This window comes from Sardina pilchardus, chromosome 22 (assembly GCF_963854185.1).
Source record: "Sardina pilchardus chromosome 22, fSarPil1.1, whole genome shotgun sequence".
In the NCBI taxonomy this organism is placed as follows: Eukaryota; Metazoa; Chordata; class Actinopteri; order Clupeiformes; family Clupeidae; genus Sardina; species Sardina pilchardus.
Window position 1 is genome coordinate 28,888,128 of NC_085015.1, and position 25,330 is coordinate 28,913,457.

Below are 25,330 nucleotides of genomic sequence, written 5' to 3' on the forward strand. Positions count from 1 at the left end.
CAGCGATCTGATTGGCTCCCAGAATCCTGCGATTTGATTGGCTCCCGGAATCCTGCAATCTGATTGGCTGTTGGAATCCTGCAATCTGATTGGCTCCCAGAATCCTGCAATGAATTGGTTATGTGTGCTAAATTATAGCCAGAGAATGTCTAATAAGGGGAGAAGGACCACTAGCGAAATACTTCCGCATGGTACTGCAACTAGAGGGCGATCGCGAGCAAGTGATGAATGAATGGGTAGCAATGGAGCTGAACCCCCCAGTACCACATTTGTCGTTATATAATTTTTTCTCCTAAAATTGCATTAATGCATGCGATGCAGGATAACTTGACTTGACAATCAGCTGACCAATACAATTTTCAACATGTGTTGTTATTCCTAAAAACCCTTTCAAAGTGTTCATGTCACATGACACAAGCGAACCACTTTACGGCCATAGACCTAAAAGAAGGTTCAGCTTCACGACGGTCGTAATCGGTTGCGAGTGTCGCGAGCATCCATGAGCTAAATGCTAGCATGTTACAGGGAAAACGGCCCATCCTATGAAAAGCAGAAAGGACATGAGTGACTTTTTATTTCATTTCCAGTGGAAAACCTATACTCAGGTAGCTACTACGACAATGTACATTAAGAAATTAAGTTGTCAACTGTGAAAAAAACGAGTTCTAGCCGCTTAGCCCCATAGACCACAATTCATTTATCACTTGCTCGGCAACGTCCCTAGCGGAATTTCAACAGATTGCAGGAACAATCCGGTACAATGGAGTTAATAGGAAGTGGACCGGCTCTCCCTAAAGGGGCTCTGTTATAGCTCAGAACTCAGGTTTCAGTCTTTCGGAATTAACCCTTATAAACGACCCTGTTGTGTCAAATGGGCTTTGGTTTGCCTCAGACTCACTCACTATGAGGCTGCGCAGCTAATGCTAGTCATAGCTATGCTAGTTAGCCAAGGACTAGCGTACCATGCCCGTGATGTAGCTGGTTGTTGGTATCCAACATGGCGGCGCAATGTTAAGTCTATGGAGAAATTTGTAATAGTTTTCAATTCATAGTTCAAAAAGTGTAAAAGTTACAAAGTTGAAAAATACATAGCTGAAGTCACATAAGTAAGATCTACGCGACACAGTTTGAATGAAGTTTCTACGTTAAACGGTTGAGGCTGAATTAGACGCACAAATTCGTTAGAAGAAAAATAAGAAGAAGATATCGGATGACAGTAGAGTGCATTTTCATGCACTCTAATTACCAATCTAGCCAAGTTAAATGAAACCAAATGGTGGAATTCTACCACCATACAGTAGCCTAGAACAGAAACTTTAATTGCCACACAACAATGTTGGTGGGATACTTTGTAGCTCAGTCTCAGTCTTACGATCTACGTTTAAAAATGCAAAACAAAAGCGTATTCTTTGTGCCTAGGCTACCTGCACAGCGGAATAATCATTCTAAAGATGAACAGATGCTCAGACGTTTGTCTCTTCAGCCACCTCGTGACATTGTCTATTTGCAGAACCGCACACTACAAAACCATTCTTTCGTGTGAGTGAGGATGCGTTCATACATCACTCTCAATAAGATGACCTAAAAAGTTGGACAACATTGCGTTAGCTCGCCATGAGCCGCTACGGTAGCCTATCCTTTCCAATTACATTATGGCATTGGCAAGTTTGTTCAGAAACAGCTGGAGTGAACACCTAGCTCTCGCTAGCGGGCTAGGTAGCCTACCTTCACTTTAGCAAACAAGGGAGACTGGGCGTTTCAGGTATAGACGTCCCTTAGATCAAACTTTGCTTGTCACTTGGCCATGATGCTGCTGAATGAAATCACCTGTCGTGCGCATAGACAGTAAAAGAAGGCTGCATGCTTCTATGTCGCTGATTGCCGTGACAATAGGAGGAGCATGCCCCTCGTCCACAGTATTTTAGCCTCGATGTGCGCAAAAGCTAAATGTTGAAAATGAAATAGTGGTGATATTATCACATTCATTGAAAAATTACAGGGGATGGGGAGGGGGATGGCCGTTTCAGAGGGGGGATGATTTTGACCATATCAATTCCAAAGGGGGATGCCATCCCCCCTCAACTCGACTACTGCACAGGAGTCATAAACAAACAGACATGAATTATACGAGCAAATGATATTCAGTAGATTGAGATGGGAAATGTTATGAAGAACCAAAATGCGAAAAGTAATATTTTAACGTTTCCATTTTAGAAACATTTTTCAGTTAATCAATTCATTCCATACTGTTATATATGATTAAATGAGTCATTACCGGTCGAACAATGTTTTTTTCGGACGCCCTATGGCCTGTAGCGGTAGAACCACGCTTGCAACTTCAGGAGCCCTCGGGCATGCACCCATGCTCTACTCCAGGAGGTGTCATGTAAAGTCTCATGAAAAGGCACGGCAGACTGACCGATTGAGGAGTTTTGTAAAATATACACGCTAAAGCTGTAGGGGAAGCTCTGCAGAGAAATATGCAAGCATAAAACGAGCGAAAACAAAAAGTGAAAGCGAAACCGGCGATGAAATCGCCAATCCTGCATAGTTTTCCTTTATGACCACTGAGTTACACTGAGTTACAAATTCTGAATCGGTCTTTAAATTATTCTACCTTGTGTCTTATTTTGTCTTTTTAATTACTCTTTATTTTAAAATTATTTTACTGTGTGGGTTTTATGTTTTCTTTTTTTATTATGATCTTTACCTTTTAAACTAGTGTTTCTGGTTCTCCACCCTTTTCTGTCATTCAACACTTGGCGGATTTTTAAGCCCCACCTGATCCCATTACCCTGGCAAAATGGTAACGTTAAAATACTATTTTTTCGCATTTTGGTTCCACATTACATTTCCCATGTATACAATGGTATGGACCTCTCCCTGTTATATACTCTACACAGGAGTAACATACATGTTGTATGATGTATGAACACATCAGAATACAGTGAGAATACCCCAGAATTCTACAGTCCTCCCTCTTTAGCAATCAAAAATCACATTGATTGAGAACTCAGTCAAGGCCAAGAGTTGGGATGGGATGCATTTTAATTCAGAGAAATCAGGATTTGTTTCAATTTATTTGCATCAGGGTGTAAGTAAACACCCGTTGGTAATGATGCACAAAAGACCATGATTTAAACAAAATAAATAAATACCTTCAGTCATAAAAGGAATGTGATGTACAATGATGGCCATATGCTCCGAGTCATGGGTCAGTAGGGAAGGAAGAATAATACATCCCTGGTAGATATCAGCTCTCTCTCTGTGTGCTCCCCTGATGACTGACAGAAGACTCCACAGCAGAACAGCCACCCCCATCTCTTAATCCTGCTCAGTCAACCAACCATAGCACTTTATCCCTATTAAGGACTCTAAAAGAGGGGCCAAAGGAAAAACATAAACACTGGGTCTCAGGAACAGGACAGGTTATACAGACATTTCAAAGCACAGGGACCAATGCAGTAGCCCTTGAAGCGTCTTGTGTCTCCCTTGTCTTTATTTGGTAGGCTCAGGACACTTTTGGTGGAAATCTGGAGTTGGATGATGGGAATAGAACTGGATTGCCCGTCTACTTACAACTATTCAGTTCCTAGGCTAGGCTACTTAGAACAACACAGTTGTTCATAGGCTAGGCTACTTAGAACTACACAGTTCCTAGGCTAGGCTACTTAGAGGCTAGAACTACATACAAAAAAGTGTTTTTCGGTTTGATTTTGCACAGTCAGGAAGAACACAGAGGTGATGTAATGCATACATTAATGGAGCACTCGAGTCTTGACAGTGGACTAAAATATTGCACAGGCATTGGTTTGGCTTTCCCCTTTAGATTTTCAAATATTGTGAAACGGACACTATATTGAAAAACGATGGTCTCATCCTTTATGCATCCTACAATGTTGTCATGTCTATTCGACATTTCTTTCTCGTTTAGTAAACCTGTCTACAGTCTCCACAGCAAACTTGTTCATATTCATGAGATGTAACAGTGCTCCAGAGGAACATGTTGGTGGTTGATTGTTGTTGTTTCTAGTGGATGGTTAAGATGGCATCACAAAAGCAGAAGTAATCCTCTCTGATGTTGTAGTCCATGTGATGAAGTTGAGGTGAGAATTTGAAATTTGAAAGTTTTGAAATTACAATAAAGTTCAGATTGCACTTTAATACACATTTGCATAGGTAGTCATAGACTCTCAAACCATTTAAATTCCCAGAATACTCTGGGGAGATATGAGAGGGAAGTAACTGTGGAGGCAGGGATGGTGATATCTGTATCATATGGAAAGATCATGAAGTTTAGAAGCTACCACACCTTAGCTACTGTTAGTCTTTACTTTGCCTCAGACCTACATGATTACATTATTCTTATGATGTTATGTTTTCATGATGCTGATTTTGCAGATGCAAATAAAGGATTTTTTCAGTCAATTTCTGTTGTTAACACTATTTGACCAAAAGTGAATTCAGCCCCTACATACCACAAACCTAGCCTGGGTGTTCCCATCCTGCCTTGCGCGGTGATTTCATTCATGCTGCTAAGGCAGTCTGGACACTAACACCCAAATTTTCACCTGATGTTGGTGACCAATCACAGAACATCTGAGAAGTTTCCGTTGCCTTCTTGCATCTACATTCGACGCCAAAGGATTTACATTGATGTCAATGGCAGCCCTTCGCGTTGCATATGAACGCGCGGGCACCTTCGGCTTCTGATATTGACGGCAGGGGGCTTGGCATGCGTCCTCGTTCGACGAGTTGGGTGTGAGACCGTGTTGGATGGGCTATGCGCATTTGATAGACATCCGTCGCGCCCAATGAACGGATCTGGGTATTTTTTCAAATACGAGAAAATGAAGGTCTGGTTGCCAGACCACGTCTCATTTGAGAGGTGGTAGGCGCTAGCCAGGCTACCACAAACCTGAAATTGTTCATCATTGTTGATGTGTAAGGACTGTTCTGTTTGTTTCTCCACAGTGCTATATGTTCCACATGTACGTTGGTGTGAGGGCAGGAGGGGGCATTGGCGACCAAATAGAGGACCCAGCTGGAGATGAATACGAGATTTACCGTATCATCTTTGACATCACCTTCTTCTTTTTTGTTATTGTCATTCTGCTAGCCATCATTCAAGGTGAGAGAAAGAGTATAGTATCAACACTTGTTTCTCCCATCGAAAGCAAAATCTGACCTAAGGTCATTTATCTTCAAATATGGAGATGGACAGAGCATTTTGTCCATACTCTGAGTTGATTTCATCCATCTTTTGCACATTTGCTGAAAGCTTACGGATACAGATGAAATGGGGCAACAAACAGATCTTTGTTTGTATGAAAAGAGACAATAAATCAGGCAGGCCAAACTTCTTTCGTCTGTTCCTCGGTGGTGGTACGCATTACCAGTTCCTACTAGAGCAGCGACTTGGCCCTCCAACATCCATCTCTAGCACAACTAGTCTTGCTGATTCTAGACTTACAGTACCACCTGACTATTGACTTGACTGTTTAATTGTCATTGCACTCTACCTTTTTTGAAATGTTCCTAGAATTGTTGTTAGAATTGCTTAAAAGCTTTAACTGTTTACCATGTTGTAAGTCGCTTTGGCTAGAACGCGTCAGACAAATGTAATGTGATGATTTTGTGCTTCTGCGTTGAAACAACGGCGTATTCTCACAGACCCCTGTGCATCGCCATGAACCCCATCCGAGCTGTCGGCTGTCGCTCAAAAGAGTTCTAACCTTGTGTTGAGGCAGCCCAGGTGGCAAGGACTGTGATAGGTCGACTCACCCTGTGTGTTGATAACCGACTGCCTACTGTGGGCAGTAGCAACATGCTAGTTCACTGACATAAGCTTTGCAAATAAACTCAGACATGAGTTTTGGTTACAATGACGGAGTTATCCGTTTGTAAAGTCTCTATTTGTCAGTAAGGTTTTGAAATCAGCACCATCTCAGTATGGCTGTCTATGGAGTTCACCATTTTGATTACTGTTGCAGTGTAGCCTGGCTATCACCAGACTGAGCTCAATATGTTGAGATTGAACGCTAGAGTCTGCACTGTATTTCTACTGTACAAGAGTCGTGATCAATGGGCATAGCTCAAATTGCTCTGTACACTTGGGTAGTCCTTCAACCAACGATCCGGGTGCATCTGGTGGATAAGATAGTTTGTGATTGGTTCCAGCAAAAGTGGAACGGAAGCAGGAGAGATAAATGTGCAGGTTTCCAGCCTGAGCTGCAGGGCGAAATCCAGTAGCCGGCAGATCAGGCTGGGTTTCCTCAGTCTAGTTCCGGTGGTGAGCCATGCAGAACTTCGAAAGGGTCACACCAGTGTCAAGGCAACGGCGTAGTCATTGCGTGAAGTGGCCGCAGAAGCATAAATGATACCATAGATCCATGGCTAAATGCTGTAGATGGAGAATTGCTTACATTGAAGGTTTTTTTTGTTTATGTTTTACTGAAGATGGTTGCATTGTGTCCCTTTTAAGATAGTACTTGATTTTAACAGAAAGAAAACATTGCCTTTGGATGCTTTTGAGCTTGATTATTTCTTCATCCATGTACAGGTCTTATAATTGATGCTTTTGGTGAACTGCGAGACCAACAGGAACAGGTGAAGGAAGACATGGAGGTAAGAGCGGACATTATTTCTAGTTATTCAAGTGCCTGAAGTTATATTGGATTTTTGGTACACTCAAACTTTTCATACTTTTTAATTGATAGTATAACAGAAAGTCCACATGGGAATATGTAGGAACTTTAAAATGCCCATGTTCAAAACCCTTGGTAATGTATTGTAATTAAAAATGTAAAAAAATCATCTTTCTTGTGTAATCCCAGAACCTTCCTTTTGTTTGCAGACCAAATGCTTCATCTGTGGAATAGGGAATGATTACTTTGATACTGTACCTCATGGCTTTGAAACACATACCCTGCAGGAGCACAACTTGGCAAATTATCTGTGAGTATGGGCTGCCAGTTGTTTGTGTTTGTGTAAGTGCAGTAGAGCAGATGTGATATCCCTAATGGACGTCATTAAAAGAGATTGACCTGAAGCAGGGAATTGTGTTAAATTTAGAAATAAAAGTTTAACTATTTTGTAAAGGAAAACGGCATGACATGCTGATCAGCTTCGGAGTCAATGTAATCGTTTTTCGACTTATGTTGGGTTGAATGATGGCTGTGTGGCTTACCCCTTGCGCATGTGAGCAGAAAAACCACGCTTGCAAGTTTGTGCCACCAGGCCGGTGGGACTGACAAACAGAAAGTTTTGCAGCCTCGCGATCATGCTCATGTATGACTGACTGATTGAGTAGTGTTGTAAAATACACACGCTAAAGCTGTAGGAGAAGCTCTGCAGAGAAACCTGCAATGGTAAAATGAGAAAACAGCGAAGAAATCCCCAAACCTGCATAGTTCCTCTTTAATGAAAGAGCTGATATTCAGTGAGAACTAGACTGACTTACATTTCAGCCTTAAATCTTATTTTGTTGCTGAAACTATGCCCTTTAGGCAGGGGTGTCACTAGAAGTGCAACAGATCCGGGGCTGCAGCCCAACTAATTTTTTATTTCTTTATTTTTTTAATTTATTATTTTGTCGTTGGGGGGCCGTGTTTTTTTGAAAATTGGGCTGTTTAAGATGCCGTTCCAACGTAGTTTGAGAAGGAAAGGAAAGCCATTCGTTGGGGTCCTCCTCATTATATTTTAATAACAAATAAAGCTTTTTCTGCCTGTGACATGATGAATGAATGCATACTTTCCAGGTGCCGCTCTAATCGCTAACTGAAAATGGATTAATTAAAACAACTCCTCGTCCAATTTTCAGTTTGCATGGAAATCATTGGTATGTTTGCCTAGGACTACCTGTGGCTAGCCTGGCTCTACCACTTGTTTTATACTAGCTGGCTCTACCACTTGTTTTATACTAGCTACTGCTGTACTAGTAGACTTAAAGGTATACTATGCAGGATTGGCGATTTCATCGCCGGTTTCGCTTTCACTTTTCATTTTCGCTCGTTTTATGCTTGCATATTTCTCTGCAGAGCTTCCCCTACAGCTTTAGCGTGTATATTTGACAAAACTCCTCAATCGGTCAGTCTGCCATGCCTTTTCATGAGACTTTACATGACACTTCCTGGAGTAGAGCATGGGTGCGTGCCCGGTGTCTCCTGAAGTTGCAAGTGTGGTTTTACCGCTACAGACCACTAGAGCGGCCAAAAAAAACACCGTTCGACCGGTAATGACCCATTTAATCATATATAACAGTATGGAACGAATTGATTAACTGAAAAACGTTGCATAGTATACCTTTAATGGTACAAGTTCATGGAAAACAAATTGTGCAGAACGTGTTTTGATAATCTGTCCTACAGAGCTGGTAGGTTACGTGAGTAAGTTTCTCTCTTTGTTATCCAAATGAACTGTCTATGACTATGAACTAAAGTTAGCGAGTTACAGAAGTTGGCTATAGCTAACAGTCAGTCCGACAGAGGGGAGAAGAATAGAACACTGATGTCGCATTTGCAACAATTTATTCCGACTCCATAAGGAACGCCAGGTCAGCGTTACTAACAATATTGCAATTGTGAATGCTTAGCCTAGAAATCTAGACGCCCCTAGCGACAGCAAATCACCTCAGGCTAGTGGCTGCGGACCGTGGCATTCAATTCGAACCTTACAAAAATTCTGGGGCGAGTTTCAGCATTTTTGAAGGCACAGACATCCGGGGCTATAGCCCCCAAAGCCCAGGTCTAACGACGCCGTTGCCTTCAGGTTATGGGTAAGTCTGCTGGTGTGTTGAATATGATAAATGACCATATGATAATATGATATTTTATGTCATTCACAGATTTTTTGTGATGTATCTCATTAATAAAGATGAAACAGAGCACACCGGACAGGTAAATGGCTTTGCCCACCACCAGAAAACTAAAACTAGGTGCACACAGGGACACAAACTATGTACATTTCTCTTTAAACAACACAAATGTCCACTACAGGAATGTTATTTTTGAGGAACCTGTATTTAGATACCAAAAAAGAAAATCAGTAATTAGCATTTGTTTGGAATTGTTTGTCACATTAATATATTAACCAGTATGCATATATTTTATTTAACAGGAATCATATGTCTGGAAAATGTACCAGGAACGGTGCTGGGAATTTTTCCCTGCAGGAGACTGTTTCCGTAAACAATATGAAGACCAGCTCAACTAGGGCCAGAGACTCCACTTTTTCTTTTCTGAGCAATCAAAGAGGCCCGCTCTCTGCCTCCCTTTTGTCTGTAATGCTTCTCAGACTCTGTATATACATTATATTCTGGATAATTAACCCTATGTGCTGTTTGGAGCACACAGACTGTGTTTTAATGACTGAATGCTTTATCTTTACATTTTGCTTTAATCTCATTGACAAGCAAAAACAGGCTGAACTACAAGATGGAAAATGAAGTGAAGAAAAGAAAAGATATCTAGTATGGAGAAAGCGAGAAGACTGCCCATGGAGACTGGCAAAATGCATTCTTTCAGAATTTATGTATGAAATGGGCATTGTCTTGGCCATCCTAAACCTCTTTTGTTCATCAAGAATGAGATATGGATCTTTAATGGATTATCAGAACTGAAACCATGATTGTAGACCCAGAGGACATGATACAATAGTGCCTTACTAAGCTTAGGTCGAGCTATGCAAAGCTGCGTGGTAGTTTACAGGACTGCACCACAGACGTATTATCTCTGTGATTTTTTTGCAATTGTGTGATTGTCTCTCTGCATGAATGTGTGCATGACAGTGTTTTAGTCAGTGAGTGAGTGAGAGAGAAGAGAGAGATAGAGAGAGGAAAGGAAAAGAAGACATTTGGATATACAGTGGTTTACTGTGGAGACAGAGTGAGTCATGGGAAATGAATAGGGGTGGCCCTCAGTACAAATGTTATTAATTTTCTGATAAGATACATGTATAGCCCTTCTTAAGCTTATATTTGTCCATTTTTTTTTTTTTTTGTGGTTTGCAATGCTATTATGCAAGAGAGTGACAGAGTTATACTTTGTATGAAATCTAGAAAGATCTGAAATTTTACTCATAAAATGTTTAATTGCATGTTTATAATGCAAGTTTAAGGAAAAATAAAATAAAGATGCAAGATCAATGTATCACAAATGTTTTATAGGGTTAAGGATCATTTACAGTTACAGTATCTCGATAATATCCAAGTGTTGTTGAATTCTTACGTCTTACCTTGGCCAAAAATGTCATACCTGTCCAGGAAAGCTTATATCATTTCCCAACCTATTTTTCCAAGCACTGATGATCTCAAATTTGAAGCAATATCCATTCAGGGACTCTAATAGGCATTCTTAGGCTTCAAGATGATGACATATCCTTTGTTTGTGTATTTGTTTTTTAGCCAGACTATTCTTGTTCTTTCTTCTTCTAGTTGACACCAGTAAGGATCATGATCTTATGACACCCTAGGAGCAGGAGGCCTAATCTTAGAAAGCACTGCTGGAATCTACAATCACATAGAATGGTTTAACCACTGCACATACATACCCATTCCATAGGTGATGGAAGTGCTTTTTTGTTGTATTAAATAAAGTAAAATCACTGCAATAACAATGAGTGAACAGACAACAAAACAATAAGTGATGTTTTACTCAATGTGAAGATTTTTGAAGACCAAAATCACAATATTGTGGAGAAAAAAATCTGACTCATAATAGTACTCTGTAGAGCTGTTAGTATATACTGTATGTTAACTGTAACACAGGATTGAATGGATCTGCATGGTTTTCAAATAATAAATTATTATTTATTGAAGTTTGTAGATTACCTTCTTGCTGTGATATAGCCTCTGACAATCAGTGACCTGCAGACATATAGTGAAGTTAACTAGACAAGCTACCCTATTAACTGTCATTTACTCAAACTGACAGTTTTACCTGGTTTACAAACAGAACAAAACAATATGGATACTATACATGAACAGTCAAGAAATATGCATATTAACACGATAAGAAATACTGACATTGGTTTCAATAAAAGAGTTTCTGATTTTATTCTAGTTTCTGATTATCAGTTAACCGTAAGCTATTTTATTACATTGTAGTGGTCAACTGGGTAGGAATCATTCTTACAGTGGCAGTAGGAGTTCCTTTCTGCTGTCTAAATGGGTGTCCAGGCCACATATTCAGATTTTCAAAAAAGTTGGAACAAAAATATCCACTCAAGTCTTCTGCATGACATTGGAAGAGGATGTGGGAAGCTCTGAAAATCATGTTACTTAACTCCTAGAACACCATAAAAGCAATTTTTGAAAAGAGTGTATAGCACCCCGCAGTTGGCTTAGGACTATAATGATACAGTTGTTTGAATCATACAATTCTGTTTGCAAATCGTCTGAGAATCCTATGAGGATTTCTCTATCTGCTAGATCACAAATTGTGTAGGTAGATAGACGTTAGCCTACACCTTTTTCACAAGCTACCAACATACGCAACAATTTTATGACTAAATATGTTTCCTGAAACATGTAATTAAATAAACATATAGTACTATTTATGCTTATCACACTTGTATGCTTGTGTGGAAATCCATTATCCCCGTTTGTGTATGTGCTTGTTTATTTTTACTCTAGAATTCATGAATAAATTTGTAATTAAGAACCCTTGTCAGTTTTATTTTGCATAGACTGATCGGATCCCTTAATCTATCTGCTGCTTTGAACAGATGTCCGTAGTCCTCGAGTCAACACCATTGGTAAGAAAACACTTAATGGAAGATTATTTGTGTGGTGTAATACTAAATTCTAATGTTGAAAATGCAAATACTAATTAAGAAATGGACATGGTCTGGAAATACACAACTAACAGAGACCAGGCAGATTCACAATGAGGATGCAATCAAGGATACATTTGTGGTTTCTAGGTTAATAGACAAAAATAAAACACAAAGAGAAAAACAGTCAGAAAACAAAACCTCAGAACTCTAAAGAGGGTACGATGGCTACTGGCTACACCAGATAACTCAGCAACAGGTAGTGAAATGCACACTCTGAAGTTCATTTACAGTAGGTTCATTTGAAATTTTGAATATTGAATATACAATTGAATGAATATAACATATGAGCCCATGATTAAGGTTTTCATTTCATTGTGAGGAAAAAGAAGAACAAAAGAACATGCCCTCACCCTATCTGTATAAGTATCTGTATATCTGTATAAGTCTAAGTATTATCCTCCATATTTCCAAGAGAGCTATTTAAATACCAGAATGAAGAATGCATACACACACATCTGAGGGGGCCATCTCGTCGTTCAGGACTCCAGCAGCAGGTGGAATGCAGTTTTTACCAGATGCTCTCTGTTCAGTAAATAGGCGTAGTGGCGTACCATGCCATGTTTTAGGCACACATTGCAATGAAAATCCCTGTAGGAAATCAAAACTTGAAATGAGATCTAACCTGTTTCTTCTAAGATAGATTGGGGGAGGGAAACATTTTTTGAGATATTAAGTTGAACTTAAATCTGGCTACTGTGATATAGCTCTCAGTCCATGTCCAAATTAAGTTGAGTTTAATTATGGTTCAGAGATTGTTGTTGAATGTCGAGAGAACGTGCACGCTCATTTAATGAAATTGTGTGCTTATTTTACTAAATTATTCGCTCTCGTGCTCATTTTAGTAAATTGTGCACTTGTTTAACTAAATTGTGCGATAATTTTAGTACAAAGTGTGGTCATTTAGTAAAATTACCATAACATTTAGAAGAATGAAGGCACAATTTAGCAAAACAAACTAACATGTTTGCAGATTTTCTCAATATACAATACAAAATTACCACAATTACACCACCATACTATTGCATGAAAACGGTCTTTATACTCAAATGACTGGAGCAATAGCCTACATCCAGTTTCCACATAACACTGTTATACAAACCATAATCATTATAAGCGCTAGACTAATAATAGATATGCCTAAAGACCCCTCTTGAAAGATCCAAAACTGTTGTTGGAACAAAGAGTACTGGACAACTCATTCCACCAACATGGAACCACTGATGGGAAAAAAAATCTTGAATTTGACCTATATAGTTAATCTTATACACAAACACTGCCCCAACAAAAAAAAGTATATAATAGAACCCCTGACATACAATCAAAATACCAATAGTAAAACTTCAGAGTGTTACCTTTCATTTGAGACCATGATTATGCTTCTAGTGGTCCATATACAGTAAGCCTTTTATTGTCAGTATGCATTTTGGGACATATCCATAGGACATTTTGCCTAAGCATGGACATACCTTTACAAATAACTGTAATATACTTATCTATTCTTCTATATTGATCTACTTTTACACACAGCTGTAAAAGTAAATACACATACCTGTTGCTAGGGCTCAGTTGTGATTCTCAAGTGACTCTGAGGGCTGAAATGTGGTCAGTTCAAAAATGTTTGTAAACCGGTAATAAGAAAACACAATATTCTAGCCTCTGAAACTCAATGCCAGTACATCACACATTAATTCTGATGGCCAAAATAGGTGGGAACAGCACCCTCTGGAGTAGGCACAATGTAATGTCGGAGGGAAAACCTATAATGGCCCACCCCAGATGAAGTTAAAGCGAGATCAGAGTTTTTGAGAGTCCGTAGAGTGAGCATCTCTAAATCTGTGCTCCAATTGTCCATTGGGTCTTCTAAATTGAGGGCGTAGGGGCGGTGCTTATAATTGGGTAACAGAGAGTGAAATAGAAGATTACCTGCTTAGAGCAGTTTAGATATGGAAAGTAAATTGCCATGGCAGCTTACCATGAGTAAGTAACAATTTATCACATTGCTGTGAGTTAATCGGGAAGTTTAGACGTCACAAAATACTACTAAGGCTGCCCGGACAAGCCGCAGACTGGTCTGCCTGGACAAACCTCGCTTAGTAGAAGTCTACAGATCTCAAAGGAAGGTAAGCATCTTGTAAATAGGCTTCTTGTGCAGTTTAAACAATTGTCAATTAAATAATGTTATTAAGCCCCTAAGATGTAGGCTACGTCCTTGTTGGTTGATCGTATGCCCACCCTTATGAAAAAAAAAAAAGAGTTGCCGTTTTGACAACTGAAGTAGGCTAGTGGAGTAATTTTCTGTAAGGGTATGAACTTAATATTTCCCAATCTTTTTCTGTAAGTCACTCTATCATGTAGCCTACTCTGCAAAATGAGACAATTTGTTAATGTTATCAATATTCAATTGCATTGATGTTGACTTTGTACTTCTCGGTGTTATATTAAATGCACAAGTTTCTCTCCCTCCAGAGTAAACATGGACAGGCTAGTAATTATACATACATTCAACAGTCAGTCAGATTTCTACCACCCAGATAGACATAAAGGAACCTAAACTGCATGCAAACATGGACATGTAAAACCAATTCTGCCATCCTTTCATGTTAATATTATTAACAATGTCAAAACAAACCTTGTTAAAATCCTAGAGGATTCCAATCAGATTTTTGGATTCAAAATCCTATAGGATTTATGAATCCCATAGGATTGTCAAAAAAAAACAAAAATCCCAAATCTGATTGGAATCCTGTCAATCCTGTAGGTCCCAATCCTGATCCTATTAGTTCCAAAATCTTAGAATAGAATTTGATTGAAATCCTAGCCTAGGACTTTTTGATCAGAAATAAGCCTACAGCCTAGAGCCATCAACTGTTAAACATAAGATGAAGTTTTACATGTTTAAAAATGGATGTAGGCTACCTCAACCTCACAGTGGTGTGTTTGCACATTGTGGGTGATTTGTGGAAAACAACAGAATTCGTTAACAAAAAAAAAAAAAAATAGTGCCACAACTTTGCCAGTGTTGGCAAACTTCCAGCAAATTTCTTCAGTTAGCTAGTTTCATTCATTTAGCCAGTAATGGCATACTTTTAGGGAGCATAGTGGCAAATTTGCCAGTGGTGGCAATCGCCAGTTTTGTCATCAAAATCACTGGGTTCTCATCGGCGACGATGGGCAAGTGCTCATATTATCAGGTCCATTGAGGGCTTTGACAATGGCATACACAGGCAGCCCAGAAGCGGTAGATCACCGGCTGGGGCTGCACTTCGATAGTGCGTAGTTCAAGGTACATTACCGGAGGCGACTAGTACTCACACGTGAAATCATTCATATGTTTATACACCTCTAGTAATGTAGAGCGTGGAGATGGTGTTGAATAGGCTAGTTAATGCTAATATTTGGTCATGGCAGAGTTGCGTAATGGTGGCTGGATGGTGTAAACAGCTCTCAGCAGTGAGAAGCCAGAGTGCACAACTAGTTACACACTGGACACATTGGTCCCTGCGCCCGCAATGTTTGACATCACCAACGCGCATTTATATTTATTTATACTTGCGCTTGGCAGCGCGACACTAGTCACTGACTCCAGATACCGTCTAACAGGGAGAAACGTCTGAGCAGTAGATATACTTCAGCTGAAAATAAATATTTTATCTTTTGCTGGATTATTGCCATGTCTCTGGTTCCTTGTAGCTGGAAAGCCAGACCAACAGGTTGAAAGATTTGGGGTCTGGCTATGAGTAATAGTCCAACTCGAGGGGCAGCACCAAGCATTTGAAAATATCTCTGCGCGCAATTGGATAGCATACGACCAATGTTTACTGACTGATTCCGGACTTCGACGTTGTAACACTGTCGTCATCTGTTAAGCTCGCCCCTATTGGGACAGGTCTCTCAGCAGACTGCTTTATCTTTTCCTCCAAAAATCTTAATGTAGCCCCAATGTAGTTGATGTAGCCTTGATGTAGTTGTTTAAGTGTTACCATTTACTTATAAGGTCATCAGGTCCCATTGTCTGAATGAAAAACATCCAAAACTAATACATTTCTATAGCTATTCCCCTGTGGTTGTGGTGTTTTGGTGGTTGACATTCTCACCTCATCCCAAAGTGGACTTGGTCAGGATGCTGATCATATCTCCAAACATGCACATTTCCGCTTAACCTTTATAAGGATACACCTGGACAAATATTTTAGCTTTTTATGGATTTCTTTTTACCAAGAGACAAAAATGCCTATTTCAAGTTATAAGGTATTAAACCCCAATGACACCATGTCCATTTCAAGAGTGGGGATGAGAAAATTATTATTTGTGTTTTTCAACCAGTGGGACCTGGTGACCTTCTCAACGTAAAATGGTACCACTAAAACAAGGGCCTGTATTATGGAGGAACAGGACAGGCAGCCTTGGACCATCACTGTACATCACTGCACTGTGCGTTGACACCATGCTTTTCCTCAAATAGTTGTACAACTAATGAAAGAACCTGTATTCTGAAGGAGCTTTGTGTGAAATTATGTATTAATTTTTCTTTATTCAATGTTCAGCAGTTACTTTTTTGGACTCTGCTCTACGTTATATTGGCATAGTTACTCCTAGATAGGCTGGACCTCCTTCTGAAGACCGAAATTGATGATTCTGGCTTTAATTAGTATAGCCTGTATTAGTGATTACAGTATTTCTTTACAGGCTATGCTAATCTATGCCAGAATCAGCAGTGCAATGGAATCTGCAGGCTAAATGGATTTGAATGGGATTGTCCCAATCACCAATTTCTCCCCCACCCAGATTCATCCACCACTGATGGAATACCCATCATGCTAACCAGTTAGATGTGACTCTGCATCATTCATGATGATGCACTACATCTTTAAAACAGCGAGAAACAATTCCGATTAGGACCATTTGAAGAATTCAGATGCAAAACCCTCTAAATCCATCTGACCACTTTTCTTTTAAATTAAAAAAATAATAATAATCAGGCTCCTACACGTTTTTGCCTACAAATTGGTATTTTTATGTATGTGTGGAGAGCATTCACTCACCATCGCTATCTCATCTTTGATGGTGGTGGCGTTTAGAGGGTTTTGCATCTGAACTCTTTCCCACTTAATACTAATCTATTTTACTTAACATACTAATTGTTTTATTGTGTCATGTCATGCAAAATATTCTGCAATATGATCATTTAAAATTGTCTATGGGCACTGCTAATGCCTTATTCAGGTCCTGATAATTAGAGAGTGCAATTTTGGTGAAGACAATCAGACCTTTAACATGTTGGTTTATTTTATTTACATTGAATTGAAAAGTGTGAGACTTGACACAACAGTATTTTTTAACTAAATCAAATGTGCATGATTCATTGTCTTATTGATGTGACTGCTGTATACTTTTCCTCTATGTGAGTATGACTCCCTTTTTGTCAGTTCTGTTCACAGACTATGCCAGGCTTCCAGTATGAGCCTCAACACCAGTTCAGTCACGATGTCCTTGACGAATACGTATCCAGGGATGAGAGACGCTAGCATCCAGCATGGATATCACTGGCCAGAGCACGAAGACTCAAACCAGGATGACAATTTTCTTGACAGCAGCAGCCCTTTAAATAGTTCACAGAATTTGACTGTGCCATTTGACCCACTGGGTGGAAAATCAGTCTGGCAGGTTATTGTGATTGTTTTTTTTACTGGTTCTTTGTCCCTGGTCACTGTAACTGGCAACATACTCGTACTAGTGTCATTCAGAATTAACAAAGCACTCAAGACAGTGAATAACTACTACCTGCTCAGCCTTGCATTTGCGGACCTGACTATTGGCACCCTCTCTATGAATCTGTATACTACATACATCATTATGGATACTTGGGCTTTGGGAAACTGGGCATGTGATTTATGGCTTGCTATTGACTATGTAGCCAGCAATGCTTCAGTTATGAACCTCCTGGTCATTAGTTTTGATAGATATTTCTCTGTGACTAAACCCCTGACATATCGAGCTAAAAGAACAACTAAAAGGGCCATGACCATGATCTGCTCAGCTTGGACCATCTCCTTTGTGCTCTGGGCCCCTGCCATCCTGTTCTGGCAGTTTGTTGTTGGGGAACGCACGGTGCCACCCGGAGAGTGCTATATCCAGTTCCTGTCTGAGCCTATCATCACATTCTGCACGGCCATTGCGGCTTTCTACCTGCCGGTCTCCATCATGACATTTCTCTTCTGGAAAATCTACCAGGAGACAGAGAATCGTTCCAAAGACCTAGCTGGCCTGAAGTGCTCTGGCAATAAAGGCAAAAATGACAAGGCTAACACTGGAGCTTCCAAGAGCAATAGCAACACTGATCTTAACCAACCAGTACAGAACGACCAGGCTGATGAGGCAGATGAGGATACTACAGAAGGTCAGACTGGCAAGACAGCTTCAAAGTCTACTAGTGCCACCATGGCAAAGCGCTTTGCCTCAAAAGCCAAATCACACTTCAGCAAACGTAAAAATCAGTCAAATAAATCCGAAAATAAAGCTGCTCAGACACTGAGTGCCATTCTGTTGGCTTTCATCATTACATGGACACCCTATAATATCATGGTCCTAGTGAACACATTCTGTACTGACTGTATTCCTGAAACCCTTTGGTCTCTGGGTTACTGGCTCTGTTATGTGAACAGCACTATCAACCCTATGTGCTATGCCCTCTGCAACAAGAATTTCCGTGACACATTCAAAATGATTCTACTCTGTCAATGGAATATGCAGAAGCAGAATAAGCCACATTTTCAACAAAGGCAGGCACCGGCCAGTCGTAAAAAAGAGCCAAAGTAGGATAAAGGCTTTGTTTAACTCTTTGTTTAGTAGTTCTGCTCTTAGTAATTTGTAAAAACATGCCTTGCACTCTGTACATTGTTAGTACCTGACGACACAGTAAATCAGTTTAACAGAATTTTCTCCTAATGAATAACTCTCAATTCCCTGTTCTTCATACAATTCAGATGTTTTTACAAATGTTTTCATACTTTTTGAAAAAATGAAATGATAATATCACAGATTACCACACTGCTATTAGTTCTATTCTAATGTGTGCAAGTCACTATGTGCATTCTGCTCTTGACTTAAGTCTTTGATGAACACAGTTACACATTTTTGGCAACTGTCAACCCACAATAATCATCCGCTTGTTTTTCTAGTCCTCATCAAATTAATTAGTGTTCTGTCTCTGGTGAGTTTGTGTATGTATTTTTCTTTTTTATTAAAAAATGTAATTGCTAGAGCAACACAACAAGGTGTCAGTGTGAAGCTTATTATGGGTGGAGAAGTTCAAAAATCCGTTTTGTATGAAGCTGCTGTGCACTTGCCTTATGGGATATGTGAGTTATGTGAGATGTCCCCCTCCTGTGCTTTACTACTGGGAAATTCAACAGGTAGATGCACTGTCTATCAGTGGAAGTGGGTTACACCCGTAAGCCTATAGCTAAAAGGGAGCTATAGCCTAAATAGTGTGATCCACTTCCAGTGGCTTATGCTAGCTAGGCTAATAATGTCAAACTGGGCTATTGCATGCACAAAGAAGAGAAAAAACTTGAGACTAACACATAGAGATGTGGTTCCGAATAGAAAAATATATGTTTCCAGCTCTGGCGGAGAGACAGAACACCAATAATTTGTATGATGACCAGCAGTAATGTGAAAGATTACTGAAAGTTGTGTATCTTTGTGTGTGTAGTGGAATAGCTTCATGGCCAATGCAGAATCGTTGGTTTAATGGTGGTTAAACTCAGATGTGTAAGAATGTTAGAAAGTTAGAAGTAGGCCTACTTAGGCATGGCAAAGCACAGCACAGCACAGCACAGCACAGCACAGAGTAAACACTAAACACCTTACAGGGAGTTCCCCATTTAGCCCAAGCACAGAACAGAAAAATAAATACAATAGGTCCTACACTAAATAAAAATAACAAAGAATGAACACCATGGGTCTAGTTGGTGCCACAGGTCTCGGCCTTTGTTGTACAGCTCACACCTTCGGAACAGCAGGGCCAAACGAGAGACTGGAGCCGCCCAAACCAGCCACCGAACCAGCGTTGCCAAAGCACAGGCAGAACAGACAGACATCACAAGAACGCAAGACAATAGGAAATGGAAAAACAGAAACAAAACAGCCTCGGATGTTGGCCACCCCCCTTTGTTCAGGCCTGCACGAGTGGAGAACAATAAATACAATGAGCTCCAATAGATCACCAAAAGATGACTAAGTTGGGCAAAACTGAGACCTACCATTTCTAGGTCACATAGAATGTTGACAACCAATCAGCAGTAACCCTATAGCAGTTTGTGGCCAGCAGTCCTCTACGGATCTATAGGGATCCTGTGCACAGGCGAGAAAATCCCAAAGCATGGGCACTGCGACTACCGTAATCGTAGGCTACTAATTTGTTGTAGTGGCAAACAAATAGCCAACCTGGCTGGAGACACAGGGTAGAGTGCGTGACTTTTTGTCAGTATACTCAATAGAGATGACTGCAATACGGTTATGGTTATGGTTATGGTGATGGTGCTTAGCAGACGCTTTTGTCCAAGCAACACAAGACAATAATTAATTAAAGTTAGTTGATCATACTATAGTGTTGACTAAAGAGAATAGCTACTTAAAAAATAAAGTGTCAATATAAGCAATCCAATGAAAATAAGATAATGACTGAAAAGGAGAATAGTTAAACAATAAAGTAATTCAATCAATTATATAATAACAATAACTAAGGCATAAAAACAATAATAAAAACAATGTCAATTTAATCAATGGCCTAATGGTACCAAAACAACGCTAAAACATACAAACCTAACCACAAGAACATTAGTAGACTAAATGTATATTGAATAATATGCCTTCAGATTCCTCTTGACCGACTCAAAACTACTATTGGAACGAAGAGCACTGGGCAACTAATTCCACCAACATGAAACTACTGATGAGAAAAATCCTGAATTTGCCCCAGTGTTTATAGCTGGTCGACTCAACAGACGCTCCTCAGAAGACCGTAGTGGGCGGTTGGGAATATAAACCTTGACCATTGAATTAATACAGTAATACAGTAACTGCCCTCAGATGGGTTGAAGAGATTAAACCTTTTAAATCAGTTACAGTATACGTATGTACCGACTCTACGGCAGTAAGTTTTATAACAGATAATGCAACTCGTGAAGATTGGTATTAGAGGTGAAGCATCTTATAAATCTTATAAGCCGATTAGTTGTTCAGTTTTGTTGGATTAATTGTGGAATTGATGGCAATGAGACTGCTGATAAATTAGCTAAAAAAGCTCTGGAATTAGACCAAGCAGGAATTCATATTCTATTGGGAAAAGGAGATGCTGAGGCCTTAATATTTTGAAATGACACTACATTATTTAGTACCTAACTCCACTTACTACTATAGTCACAGCCTATCTGAAAAAACGACTGCAGACTTTCTAGAACAAATTCCACTAACCCTTTCCACATTTGTGACTCAGGATATATTAGAGGGCCCTTCTCCTAAAACAGAAGGTCCTTCCCTTAACTCAACAGAGGTCGATTTACTAACTGATAATGTAATGAATGCACTACACTCAACCCTAGACTCTGTAGCACCACTCAAAAAGAAAACAAGGAAACAAACAAGACACGCTCCATGGTATACATCAGAGACTAAAACCCTTAAGCAAAAAACACGCAAACTAGAGCAAAAGTGGCGCACCACTAAAATGGAAGTGTTTCGCCAAGCATGGAGAGATAGCCTCATCGCTTACAAACAAGCACTTAACAAGGCCAAGTCAGCTTACTATTCCTCACTGATTGAAGAAAATAAAAACAATACAAAATGTCTTTTTAGCACAATCTCCCGCTTAACGAAGAGCCATAATGAAGTAAGCCAATCTATTCCTTTAAGCTTAGATAGTAATGATTTTATGAACTTTTTTAATGATAAAATTGAAACAATTAGAGTTAAGATCAACAACCAGTCAGTTTCACCAAATACACATACTCCATTGCCAAATAATAGTGAAAACATAACAGAATCACAGATGCAACCTAGCACAACATTTAATTCATTTACACCTATTGACACATTAGAGCTCACCTCCACAATTTCCTCATCAAAATCTGCAACTAGTCTGCTAGACCCTATTCCCACTCACCTTCTTAAGACCGCCCTCCCCCTCCTCGATAATACGTTACTTCAGATTCTAAATAATTCAATGTTATTAGGACATGTTCCACAGCAGTTTAAGATGTCTGTTATCAAGCCATCACTCAAAAAACCTAGCCTTGACCCTAACATCCTAGCTAACTATAGGCCTATATCTAATCTCCCTTTTATATCAAAAATACTTGAAAAAATAGTATCCAAACAAATTAGCGCCTTCTTACAAACTAACAAAATTCAAGAACTGTACCAATCTGGCTTTAGAGCCCACCACAGTACCGAATCAGCCTTAGTTAAAGTGTTTAATGACCTCCTTATTGCTGCTGATAACGGCTATGCATCAATACTAGTCCTCCTTGACCTCAGTGCTGCTTTTGACACCATAGATCATGACATACTACTCCACAGGCTTGAACATTCCATAGGTATCAAAGACTCTGCACTTGCTTGGTTTAGATCATACCTTACTAACCGCCAACAATTTGTACAGGTCCATAATGAACCATCCTCCCAGACTATGGTTAAATATGGAGTGCCTCAAGGCTCAGTACTAGGGCCCCTATTATTTTCTCTTTATATGCTTCCTCTAGGTTCTATAATTAGAAAACATGGCATTGATTTCCATTCTTATGCAGATGATACACAATTATATATTTCCATAAAGCCCGATGAACCAACCCCGTTAGCCAAACTCAACACATGTCTGAGGGACATAAAAATTTGGATGACTAATAACTTCCTGCTATTGAACTCAGATAAAACAGAAGTTATGGTTTTAGGTCCTAAGAAGACTAGGGATATCCTATCCACATCACAGGTTACATATAGTGATCTCTCACTGACCTCATCCACAAGTGTTAAAAATCTAGGAGTTACAATTGATCAAGAACTTCTACTCAATAGTCACATAAAGCAGATCACAAAAACCTCATTTTTCCATTTAAGGAACATTTCAAAGATAAGGAAGTCCTTATCCTTACCAGACGCTGAAAAATTAATCCACGCTTTTGTCACTTCCAGGCTAGACTATTGTAATGCGCTATACGCCGGCTACAATAATACCTGTCTAAAAAGCCTACAGCTTATACAAAACGCAGCTGCTCGCACACTCACTAGGACCAAAAAATATGAACATATTTCCCCCATCCTAGCATCTCTACATTGGTTACCTGTTAAAAGTCGCATTGACTTCAAAATTCTACTTCTCACATACAAAGCCATAAATGGAAGAGCACCCGAATATATTAAAGATCTTCTAGTCCCATATAATCCACCTAGACCCTTACGATCACAAAATACTGGACTTCTTGTAATTCCAAGAATTTCAAAAACTACAGTAGGAGGCAGAGCCTTTTGTTACCGCGCACCCCTCCTCTGGAATAATCTTCCTCCCTCAATTCGATTAGCAGACACCCTCCCTATTTTTAAGTCTAGACTTAAAACATATCTCTTTAGTGCTTCCTATAGTTAGGTATGGTGCAGTGTGGAACTTCAACCACCTCAGGGTCTTACTGGAACGGACCACCTCTGCTGTGGGCTTGTGTGACTGGTGTCCCAGTCATGCATCCCATGGTGGCTACTGACCACACCTGAGCTGGTGCTGACCACCCTCCACCATGCCTTAGTTATGCTGCTTTAGCATTGCGCTGTCATGGACTTCTTATGTGGCATGCCGTACAACTCCTCTTCTCCCCTCACCCTCTGTCTCTCTCAACTCTCCCTCTTTCCTTCTCTCCCTGTCCTGTCCTCTATAGTGTAGCTTGGGGGGGAGGGTCCCGCGTGCTGTCTGTTGCGCGTGCGGGCATTTGTTCATTCACTGCGCATGCGGGCTTTTGTCCATTTGCGCCGTTTCGGTCATGGGCCTTCCCCGGGTGGGCTTGCGCATCATGTCTGGGCTGCGCGCCCGGGTGGTGTGGCTGGGTGCTCTGGGCCGGTCGGGGTCCGTTCGCGGGTGGCGTTGCTCGTCCGCGGGGGGCCTCCCGTCGCCGTCTGTAGATGGGGGGGGGGGGGGGGGGGTTCGTGTCGGCTCCATTCGCCAGTGGCTCTGCGTGGACGTATATTGGCGGTCTGGCTGGGGCATGCGGTCTGATCAGATGTGCACGGCTGTGCATTTAGTGGGATGGGGGGGACGGGGGAGGTGGGAATGCTGGGAGTGGATGGCGGAGGGGAGGGCTGTTGCGGCATTGTATTTGGATTGGGCTCGCGGTCCGGGCCTTCTTGGGGTGGTGTTTCTAGAGTGAAAGTCCAATGGTTTTAACGATTTTAATTACATTACACCAATGTCCAATGATTTTAACGATTTTAATTACACTACATCGCCTCCCTACGCCTCCCGACCCTGTCAACAGGATGACAGGATGACACGTCCAAAGACATGAAGCATTCTGGACTTTTGCTCTGGGGGCGCTGCTTCCGGGGGGCCTGGGCGGCGGGGCGGATCAGATTGTGTGTCCTGGTCGGGCCGTGGTGTGTGTTCGCGCGGTGTTGTGGTTGGGGTGGGGCTGGCGCGGGCCCCGTTCTCTCTGCTCGCGGATGGTGGTGGGGGGTGTCTGCGGATGGGTGGCGCCGCCTGTGGGCGGACTCTGGCTGGCCATGCTCAGCCGTGCTGCTCCGGCGCGCGGTTCAGAGGTGGTGTGTGGGTTCACCTGGGGGGGGGGCATTGTGGGTGGGTGGATGTTGCGTGCGTGGTGGGTGGGTGGATGTTGCATGCGTGGTGGACGATGTGCGGGATGCCTCTTCGGGTTTAACTCGGTAACCTATTCCTACGCACCTGTCCCCACAAAAGAGGTGTGTAAAAGCGTTTTGTAAACCCTCTATAGTATAACCATTTATATCACCATTGATATACGTACTTATTAATACTTAATATGACTTACAGTAATACTAACACACTCTATTTCTCTTCCCTTTCCCCTATACCTCACCTGTGAGGTAAACCATTACCAGCCATCAACCATCTCTGTGCCTGTCCCTCATCACACCTGAAGTCACATCCCTCTGACTGCCCTACCATCGCCATTGCCTTCGCCATCCCTATGACTGCCCTAACATCGCCTGCTGTGGTTCCCTGCCCGAATCTTTGGCCCTCGGATCCCAGCGACCCATCACCTTCCGAAATAACAAATGGATTACTAATGGACAATTTATTCCCTACACTGGACTATTTGAACTTTCATTGTCATTGTAACTTTCAAACTACAAATGACTGTACTGTAACTGACCCAAGGCAGATGGGTTGGGCCCTTGAGTCGTGGGTCTGTCTGAGGTTTCTTCCTATATGTATCTCCAATTCTAGGGAGTTTTTCCTTGCCCCTGTTACTCA

At 40.8% G+C, this 25,330-nt stretch overlaps 2 protein-coding genes across 4 annotated transcripts in view; both read left to right on the forward strand.

The window, feature by feature from the left end:
• ryr2a (ryanodine receptor 2a (cardiac)) overlaps positions 1-10,815 on the forward strand; it is a 119,172-nt gene extending 108,357 nt beyond the window's left edge. Inside the window, exons 98-102 of the mRNA XM_062525565.1 lie at positions 4,975-5,131; positions 6,563-6,627; positions 6,857-6,957; positions 8,846-8,897; positions 9,118-10,815. Of these exons, the coding sequence (XP_062381549.1) occupies positions 4,975-5,131; positions 6,563-6,627; positions 6,857-6,957; positions 8,846-8,897; positions 9,118-9,213 (471 nt within the window). The 3' untranslated portion in view covers positions 9,214-10,815. The remainder of the gene's footprint in view (positions 1-4,974; positions 5,132-6,562; positions 6,628-6,856; positions 6,958-8,845; positions 8,898-9,117) is intronic.
• A 2,827-nt stretch (positions 10,816-13,642) lies between these two features.
• Positions 13,643-19,089, forward strand: chrm3b (cholinergic receptor, muscarinic 3b). 3 transcript variants are annotated; one of them, XM_062526318.1, is made up of 2 exons: positions 13,643-13,955; positions 17,262-19,089. In XM_062526318.1, the coding sequence occupies exon 2, from the start codon at positions 17,293-17,295 to the stop codon at positions 18,649-18,651; it is 1,359 nt and encodes a 452-aa protein (XP_062382302.1). In that variant the 5' UTR covers positions 13,643-13,955; positions 17,262-17,292; the 3' UTR covers positions 18,652-19,089. The 3 variants fall into 3 exon arrangements, with proteins under 3 accessions (XP_062382302.1, XP_062382303.1, XP_062382304.1); XM_062526319.1 differs by having other exon boundaries at positions 17,274-19,089; XM_062526320.1 differs by lacking the exon at positions 13,643-13,955 and adding an exon at positions 16,238-16,266 and having other exon boundaries at positions 17,274-19,089.
• The last annotated feature ends 6,241 nt before the right edge of the window (positions 19,090-25,330 follow it).